The sequence below is a fragment of the Saccoglossus kowalevskii genome, chromosome 1 (genome assembly GCF_978046115.1).
Source record: "Saccoglossus kowalevskii chromosome 1, keSacKowa6.1, whole genome shotgun sequence".
Classification (NCBI taxonomy): Eukaryota; Metazoa; Hemichordata; class Enteropneusta; family Harrimaniidae; genus Saccoglossus; species Saccoglossus kowalevskii.
The window spans coordinates 14,884,791-14,895,136 of record NC_140641.1 but is presented as its reverse complement, the minus strand read 5'-3'; the positions used below and the strand labels follow the sequence as shown (position 1 = coordinate 14,895,136).

Sequence of the window (10,346 nt, the reverse complement as noted above, 5' to 3'; positions counted from 1 at the left end):
TCATTCGATCGAGCACCCAGAATGCAATGGACGCTTGCTTCCGGTGAGCTCAGGTGATCTGTCTTCCGAGAATGATGGAATCAGTGGGTTTCTCGAATTCCTCGAGTACTTTAATGCCGAGTAATTCGACTTCGACACCGGAACCGGGTACATATTGTACATTATTTGATGGGAACGAAGGCAAATGTGTAAGTTTTATGAACACGTAAAGTTGTCCTTTTCAGAATAGTAATCTTGTCGGTAAACAGATTTAAATGGCTGACGCCGGGAAGCAAAACACAGTAACAACAACATTAGTAGGAGCAGCAATGTCACCGTAATGGATGACTCAGTCATAACTAAATATTAGTAAGCGACTATCGGATGTGGTTATACGAGTTGACAAGTAGCGTTTTGTTGCATGTGAGTCATATATATATATAATTTCGGCAATGGGCCCCATCTCCCACGACCCGTCCCTATGACAAAGTGTTGCTGTACTGTAGTACTGTTGTGTTGGAGTAGAATTTTTTGCCGGCAGTACAACATCAGTTTATGGTTCCTGTAGAAACTGTAATCAGACATAACTATAAGTTTGTTCTGTGTTGTATTACTATTTTATTTTATTTAAAATTGATCTGAAACTTTTTTTTCATTACCAGTAATTAAATTAATGAATCAATCAATTAATTAGTTACTGTGGAATACTTTATTTTCGCTTGGAATTAATTTTCTCTATTTTCGCTGAAGGTATGATTCAGTGAAAATAAATTTTACATTCAACTCGTCAAAAAATCAGGGAAAATAAATTCCATACAAAACTTGCCAAAAGTCTTTTCAGCGAAAATTAATTCAAACTAAAATAAAGTATTTTACAGTAGTTAGTTAGTTGCTTTAATTTCATGCATTTCAAAATATGTTTACTGTCAGTTGTACATTTCTAGGTGTTTTATATTTGGACTTGGATGGACCTAAAAACACTTGCTACCAGTTTCTGAAAATTAGCGAACTTTACCTACTATAATTTTTATAGCAGAATCTATTTGCATGCAGCATGCTAATAGCTCAAATGGCCGTCAAAATGGCTATTCACGCACCCCTCACTTTTTATGGCCTTGCTGTTGTATCTACTCTTTTAAGTTAAACCAAATGCACTAAAATGTTAAAATGCACTGCAAAAGATACATTTGAGTTGGAATTCTGTGTCACATCACAGGCAAAGAATCTGTATTGTTGAACTCCTGTTGAAAAATACGAAAGACCTGATAATAAATAACCTATCTAACCGTTGGACTTATTTAATGATATTATCAAAAAATCATAGAAGATTGGGTGAAAATCGATCGTTTTTGACCTCTACGCTTTTTTGCTTGGAAACGCAAGGGCTACAAAATTCAATTTTCAATAACAAAACATATTTGGATCAGAGTCTATTGTGTGTCTAGAAGCAAAGTTGTTTTTTTGTACAAATACATAATAAGATTTTTTTAAAGATATTGATTACCATGTTTACTCTATTGGTTGCAAAGTCCAAGATTTGGTTTGTTTTGAAATAATGTATGGTAAATGCAGGTTTGTTTATTCTCACATTTTTTCTGTTATACAGGATGCTGTGATAGCAGTGAAGAGGTTCACAGCCTCTTTGTCTTTGATTGGCTGGTAAGTCTAAAATAAGTTATGAGGTATAGTTCTAAGGCCCTAATCTGTACCTCCAAACCAATTTTGGTACAACGTTTTTATGCTTTTTTTATCTTGTTTCTTTGTTAATTTTGAACCAAATGGACAAAATCCCAATTGGCTATTGATGAAAATGTTGAAAAAAAAATCATGCATTGCAGGTTTACTTTGCGAAAGGTGACCAAAGTTTCAAAGAAAAGGCTAGACATGTGTTGATGTGTACTCTCAATACTATGAGCTTATCACAAGAATACTGCCAAGTATGCACAAAGGCAGTACAGTGATCGACCGATGTGTAGCAGAGGTCGATATGACCCCTACTTGTAGTGCCTACTTGGTATTCTCATGATAAACTTATTATTATACTTCTTTTTTATGCTTTTATCGGTAGTAATAATTTATTGAAATGAAAAGCGTTTTGTGCTGTGCAAACTTTTGCATGAGAGACAGGATTCTTTTTTTCAATACTTGCTGTATCGCTTCTGCATCCAGTGTAAACAAATACAAGTATATGAATATGACGTCAATACCCTGAAGGCGTCACTGTTGGTGTCGTAGTTTATCCCATATCAGGGAAAATTTAAATGATTTAAATGGCTAACGCCGGGAAGCAAAACAGTCACAACAACATTAATAGTAGCAGCAATGTCACCGTAATGATGACTCAGTCATAACTAAATATTAGTAAGCGACTATCGGATGTGGTTATACGAGTTGACAAGTAGCGTTTTGTCGCTTGTGAGCCATATATATCTAATTTAGGCAATGGGAATCTCCCACGACCCGTCCCTATGACTAAGTGTTCCTGTACTGTAGTACTGTTGTGTTGGAGTAGAATTTTTTGCCGGCAATACAATATCAGTTTATGATCATATGAGTGATTGTCCGTCGTCGTCCAGTGTAAACAAATACAAGTACATGAATGAATATGACGTCAATACCCTGAAGGCGTCACTGTGGGTGACGTAGTTTATCCCATATCAGGGAAAATTTAAATGATTTAAATGGCTGACGCTCAAACGTTTGAACGTTCAAACAAGTGCTGATACAGCTTTCTACGGAACAGCAACTCTATTGTTTTCAGTTGTAGGTGTATAATAATGTAGATGACTATACTTTCACATCATTTTTATGCACTATTTTCACTTGAGCAGTGGAATAAGTAAGGAATTTTGTGTTAATTTTATTACTGTAGTTGTTCTCCTAGTACTGTAAAATCTGTATTAGAAACCGCGGCTTCTATTAAAATGGTACAATGCAACAGAAGGGATGCGACTTCTTTTAGGGCATCTACACATATGAAAAATGATGAAATTTTGATTCTCAATTATTAAAATTAAAGGGTGCGACTTCTATTAGAGATGGGGCTTCTAATAGAGATTTTACGGTAGTACATCCAACTACATAGATTACAGAGGTATATCTATGGTAATAATAAGTATTTAAATGATCCAAGATACAACATATTTTGCAAATTGGGTTTTATGTGCAATTCTATCAGAGATGCTCTTCCAATGAGCAAAATGACATGTATCATTTCAGGGTCTTCAGATTATTTTAATAGCATAACAGGCAAGCGAGTCAAGGTATACCCTCAATATGCAGCTTTTGATGCAACATGTGAATTTACAACACTTGCTAGGCTGCTTGATTATAATTCACCATTAGGTCATTAAATTACATTGTTTCTATTGTTACTGAATACATATGCAAATCAGATTGTATTATTATGTAAATTAGCCATCATGCTTTGGCATTTGCTGGTGAGGATTCTAACATTTATCATGGTCCTTTTAATACAAATTAGGAACTCAATATTACATATTTTTTTCCTTTAAAATTTTCTCTATTATGCCAATATTTACTGGGTTTAGTTTTAGGGGATTTGTTGTTTCCAGAATATTCACTAGGTTTTAAATTCTTTGGTTGTGCAAAAAACAATAAATTCTGTTAAATGCGAATATTCACTGGGTTTTGGTGCATTTAGCTATTTGTAAAATTAGCAAAAACTAAACCCAGTCAATACTGTAAAATACTGTATTTTAGTTGGAATTAATCTTTGGATGTTTTGCATGCAATTTATTTTCACTAATTTTTGACGAGTTGAATGTGTAAAATATAGGGAAAAAGGTATATTCGGTAAATTTTATTTTCACTGAATCATTCCATTAGTGAAAATAGTAAAAATTAATTTCAAGCGAAAATAAATTATTTTTCAGTAATTTTCATTCCTATACAGTATTTGATTTATGTAATTTTTGTATTGTGAATATTTAACACACGAACCACTGTCTTTTTCTCAAGAAGGAAATCCATTGCATATTGAATCTAACATTGCCTGCGATGCAAATCCTACATAGTAATACAGGCAAGCCATTGTGACATGATTCAAATATGATCAATCAATGAATTTAACTAGATGACAATTGTAGATGTAAAATTGTTTAGCTTTATAACCTCATAAGGACTGCAAGTAACTCCTTCTGGGTCTACCATCTGTGAATAATCCCGTGACCCACTTGAGTAAAGGTCATCTATTTATAACTGAAGATTAAATGTCATGGAGTTTAGTATACTGTAATAACAGCATTACACTTCAAAATTGCTGACAGACATATAAATGATGTGGTGGAACTTTAATTTCAGCCAGCAATCTTATCGTAAGTCAGACCAAAATTACTGTAGCTATACCTGGAATTTAATAGCAAGAAATACTTTTTCTCACATTTGTAACCGCATTAACATTACATCACCAGACATTCTCGCCCAAATTTTTCGGCACTTTTTTCTTATATTCTTGAATATTTCTGGAAATGAATCCTAATTTTGGAGCCCACAAATAAAAAATTTATTTTTGACTCAAAAAATTTGGCTATTTTTGTCCCAGTCTTCTGAAGGAAAGTGCAGACTATAAACAAACAATTTTGTGAATATGTGGGGATAAAGAGAGAAATTGAGGTGAAATGGTTAAGGTAATAGGTTAATTAGCCTGAATTTACCATACAGAATATTTTCCTATGCACTGATTGAATGTAACAGTAAAATTACTATGTTGTCGGCTGTGGAAATCATCCTAACTACTATTTGCATAGCAATCCGTGCAACAGCTGTGGTGTTTATATGGTTTTAGTTTTTGTAATTATGTTTTTTTTTTTTTCTTTCCTTGCATTTTGTATAGTTATATTTATATTGTCACAGTTGTTGTTCATATGACCATCAATGGATAATGTCATTAATATAATGGTGTCAATGACGATATACACATCTGTAAGGCCAGCTATGGCAAGGTCTATGTTGACAGGGATTATGTTTAACGCAATGTTTTGCTTCCTGCAATTTTAGTATAAAGGGATGTACCATTTGTAATATGATACACAGAATAATATTCTCAGTTTTTCATACAAACCTGGTAACAATATCCCTGTGTTGCTTAGTCTTTCTAGTATAGTTGTTTACTCAATTATTATGCTAGATCAACAAGAGCCGTTAATTTCCAAGTCTGTACTGTAGATAAAAATAAATAATTTATCAACATACATGTATTTCTGTGCATTTTATCGATGACTGTTTTGTTACCATTTGGGTGACAGCTGACCATGAATATCATGCTCTCTCTATATCATATATTGCTCAATCCAGTGATGCAGTGGCAGATTGCTAGCAACCGCATCATGCAAACTCTGTCTGAATCATGATGTATCTCACCACAGTGGCAATGTTGTGCCCTTCATTTAATTTCTAGAAATTTTAATAGTATGGCTCATTGCAATACTTTTTGCATAGGTGATTGAACCATACTTTGTGTACTGTGAATTCCTCTGAAAAATTGTGACATTTCCCCATGATTTGGTGTACTTGTACGATTTCCTATTTAATAATGGTTAATCATCGTAATAATTCCACATGGAGTATCTGGCTTCTGAGCTATGTAGAAACATTTTCTCTGTTGATTAACTGTTCATTTCTTATAATACCCCTCATTATTGTCTTGCGCCGATTATTCTGGCCTCTATAACGCAGATTTTTTCATCCAATCATTTTCAAACTTGGATCAATTTTCAATATAAAATCTCAACCAAGTTTGATTTGTTATTGATTCAGTATTGATTTGGTACATGAATGTATATTCGATATGTACAGGTGTAGTGTGACTCAAAAACTTTTGGTTTGAATAAAAATGTGCATTCTCGGTGGTGGAGCTATGTCACAGAATATTCTATGTTGCTTACATGTAGATGTGCACCACCGTACCATGTATTTCCATGGGTTATGCGCGAGCTGCTGTGGAATGCAGATTGAGCCGGTGAAAATAGCTCAAGTCAAGATAATAGCTCAAACTTAACACATGCACATGTAGGGATAGTCTTGTTAGACTGTTTCAACAGTTTCAACAACTAGTCCAAATTATCGTTTCCTAAAATTTTTCGGTTTTTGTTTCATCGATAATGGTTGCCCTCGGGAATACATTGATTTAATGTACATGTATCATGTTTATTTAGTTTGTTATTAGAAATTGTGTGTCAACATGGATTAGTCACTTTTGTTGGTAGAAACACAGCTAACCAAAATGTATACATTGTATCTCTAACAATTTAAAAAAAATATACTTTGGATAACTCTATCTACCTAAAATTGATTGCCTACATGTGTACCTTAAACTTTTTTGACCAAACATGAAAAATGATGCATCACACTATATTTTAATGAAGCAACATTTATTATCCAGATTTTTTACCAAATTGGGAAGACGCGTCTGTAAACATCACTAAACATGTTTTTTTTTAAATAATCAGCAAATACAAAGTAATTTATGTCTGATAAAAAAAACTGATTTTTGAGGAGTTAAATGTAAAATACACTGTATAGGAAACAAAGGTATATCCACTGGATTTTATTTTTACTGCATCATCCCTACAGCGAAAATAGCAAAAATGCACACATTTACTTTTTTCTTTACTGTAAAATCAATATTTTTATTTGTTAGTACTTAATAATTTCACTAGCAGGAAAAGTATTTCCAAATTTTAGGTATATACACAACAGTAGGTTCTAAATTACTGGTTTCAAAAAAAAAAACAGTACATTACTTGGTTCTATGTAAATATAATTTAGTTTTTATAGCACATTTAGCAATTTTCAAATTAGGTGAAAATAAAAGCAGGCTTAGTAATTAAGCACGACTAATATATAAAATTTTAAAATTTGATCATATTACTAGATTTTAAATTCACAGATTTTCCTGTGAAACAAATGAGGCATATTGTAATTTTACTTATACTTATCAACAAAGATCGGGAATAAAGAACACATAGAACAGGTGTTTGGAAGAACAATAATAGGGGTAGTTTATTGCATTGGTACCAATACTAGTAAAAATCCAGGTTTCAAAAGAAGCAGCCCTGGTACACTACTAAAATTCTAAACTCGTGCATACTGGATTGTGATTTTACCTATATATATTATATTCATATCATTATATTTAAGTGTTGTTTTACATCAGGATATAACTCTTCGCAAAAAATCTATTTTAGCTGTGTTAGACTCGTGAAATGAAAATCTGGCAGATCAATAATGATCATAATTAAAAAATTCTTTTCTTTTAATTAATTTCAGCGTGTTTATGATAGCAGTGATATGGTTATTCAAAAAGTACCAATTTTTTGCACAGAGATTGATATTATATCTGAGTATAGCTGCATTATGTGATAGCATTGCATACTTAATGGTAAGTTGTGTTCATTTGTCTTGAGATCGCTGCTCATATCTGGGCTAGGAAATCATCTGGGGTACGATCTCCAAATCTTCCATTCTTTTCTTGTCTGTGATTAACTGTCTCGGTATCCATCAAACTTGAGTCCTGGAGCTAAATTGCTCCGCATGTAATCACATTATCTCTGTTTGTCCGTGTAATTATTATAGTGGCTTGCTATTTGAAACCTATTATGCTGCTGCAATTTGCAGTTGTATTCCCAGTATGGTGTATAAATTTTCATATCTGTCCGACCAACTGTCTGTCTTTGTCTGTCGCGGTATCAGTCCTTCTATTTTTAGCTCCGCTGTCGACTTTGTCGAACGGAGCTTATCATATGAGTGATTGTGCGTCGTCCATGTCAATGTATTACTTTTTCGACTCCTTTTTGAAAACTACAAGCCTGAATGCTTTGATACTTGGTGTATATGTACCTTGGGTAGACCTCTCTTAGGTTTGTTCATTTCATGTTGATATCTTCAATTCTCTAATTTTGGTGAATATTTTTGTAATTTTTGGTAAAAAGTGATATTTTTGACTTCTTGTTAAAAACCGCAAGTGCAATTGCTTTGATATTACATATATAGATACTACATGTGGACCTCTCTCAGATTTGTTCATTTTGTGATGATATTTTCAATTCTCTAATTTTGGTGAATATTTTTTGTAATTTTTGGTAAAAAGTGATATTTTCGACTTCTTGTTAAAAACCAAAAATTCAATTGCTTTGATATTACATATATAGATACTACATGTAGACCTTTCTCAGATTTGTTCATTTTGTGATGATATTTTCAATTCTCTAATTTTGGTGAATATTTTTGTCATTTTTGGTAGAAAGTGATAGTTTCGACTTCTTGTTAAAAATTGTAAGTCCAATTGCTTTGATACCATACATATTGTTCATTTTCTAATGATGTCTTCAGTTCTTTAATTGAAATGTGCATTGCTAACAGCGGAGCTATCTCAGCCGACAGGCTGCTTGTTACATGAATGCAATTTGTTAATGCTTCGAAGAATAATTGAGTTACAGAATAAAATATTCACAAAAATTCAATAGGAAAGAACCTAATATTCCCAGGCGAATAGATCAAACATTGCAATTTACATTAATTATTAGTACTTACATGTAACTTTCTGTAATTGAGTTTAAAACATCAACAAATCAAATTTGTCCGCTTAGCTTGCACGTGACAATTCAAGCATCTCTACACCTTGTTTATTTGGATGTTTACGTGTAATCAATCTAATTTCAGGGTGATTTGCATCCTGAGGGACCATTGTGTGACTTTCAAGCATGGTGGTTGACATTCTTTGGTAAGTTATAGGTGTGATCAATTCAATCCTATAAGTCGTTATGAGCTGGCTTTCTCACGTTAATAACCGTTTATATCATAATATTGTATCGTAATAGTATTTCCTGAGTGGGCCTACGAAAATAATGATTATCGTACTTGCTTGTATATTCCTGGAAATAATGATTGCATTTTGAACCCATGAAGTATGTAAATAAGTGTATCAATTGAGAGAATTCAAAATTAATGTACCGGTACTTTTTGTATGACCACTAAAAGTTGCACATGCCCGTGCTTTTGCCTGAAAACAGCAATTATTTTTAAAATTATTCACCAATTTTTGGTGGTCGCAAATTATTCACTAATTTTTTATGATGAATTTGTACCCCCAAAAGGTGCAGGATGTGTGATTTTTTGGGAGAAGATGCATAAAGCTTATTCATTATCATGTTCCCTTTCTATCTTAACAGATTGGTGCGTTTTACTCTGGGTTTCCTGTATAACATTTAATTTATTTTGTAATGCCGTCAGACAGATCAAAACAGATCGATATGAGCTGTAAGTATGCCTAATGTCTGAACCCTTGTGTAAGTTCCCATACTGTGACTAGTCGCTCAATATTTCCCACACTAAACATTTCCATTGTTCTCATCTTAAAACATAGTTGTACCACCAAGTTTAAATTTTCACCGCAAAACCAATAGTTTACAGTGAGCTTATTATAGTGAAAATTGTTATACATTATCCTCTATTCATATGCAATGTTGGCATTACAATGGGACAAGCTTATTGGTGTTTTCTAAACCAATATGACACACCACGAATGCACAAAGAATTCGCTGCGATGCAACTATTGTGCTAATTCACTTGGGGGTCATTGATATTGTGATCTTAAAGCGGGAGGGTCGTCACCTGCGCACGCACAGGAATTGAGTCCCAACCGACGATAACAACACAAAAAACGCAAAGGCTCATGGATAGACGCTTGTTTGTAAACAATAACACGCTATGGCCATCTGACGCATGCGTAGGTGACGACATTAAAGTTAAGGAATTTGTAATTTTGTAAAATTAAATTCACATGTAAAAACAAAGAAAAGCAGGGGTCACAAGATTTATGTTTGTGTCTAAAATCACCTATACAGACACATGCAATTTTTTTTTTCTTGAAGTTCAACCTTCCCAGCATTCAACAATTTTACTTATTTTGGGGGATTCCATTTTAACTCAAAATCTTCGCAAAATATTTCCTACTAGAGGGCACACTTCTATGTAATTTAGAATACCGAAAGAATAAAATAGAATATTGCTTTATTACAAGCTTAATGAAAAATTGTTAATTCTTTTTTGATTTTTACACCAAGTAATTAAAGTTTTTTCACAAAATACAAAACCAGTTGGTATCATTTGCGAAATTATGAAATTGATCTGAACAAAATTGTCTTTCATTTTTGTCAGACTATTTAAAGTAGATTGACATTTTACTTCTATTAATTTCTATATCAGAATATACCATGTAATTTGCTGGGGGCTTTCACTGCTGATTTCTCTGCTGCCATTTATAGGAGACCACTATGGTCCAGCTGGTGCTTGGTGGTGAGTCCTCTTTTTATGTATGATTCTCTTTACTTTCATCGTAGTTGTTG

The 10,346-nt window shown here is 33.1% G+C and overlaps 1 protein-coding gene across 4 annotated transcripts in view; it reads left to right on the top strand.

Moving 5' to 3' along the window:
- The first annotated feature begins 47 nt into the window (after positions 1-47).
- LOC102808713 (uncharacterized) overlaps positions 48-10,346 on the top strand; it is a 23,346-nt gene continuing 13,047 nt past the window's right edge. For 3 of the 4 annotated variants that reach the window (XR_014929449.1, XM_006816401.3, XM_085499393.1), the window contains exons 1-6: positions 48-188; positions 1,586-1,638; positions 7,270-7,381; positions 8,662-8,722; positions 9,171-9,258; positions 10,207-10,296. Coding sequence is in view for 3 of the 4 variants with exons in the window: in XM_006816401.3 (XP_006816464.2) it covers positions 72-188; positions 1,586-1,638; positions 7,270-7,381; positions 8,662-8,722; positions 9,171-9,258; positions 10,207-10,296 (521 nt within the window). In the remaining variant the exon portion in view is untranslated. The remainder of the gene's footprint in view (positions 189-1,585; positions 1,639-7,269; positions 7,382-8,661; positions 8,723-9,170; positions 9,259-10,206; positions 10,297-10,346) is intronic. The other variant, XM_085499396.1, reaches the window with a different exon arrangement.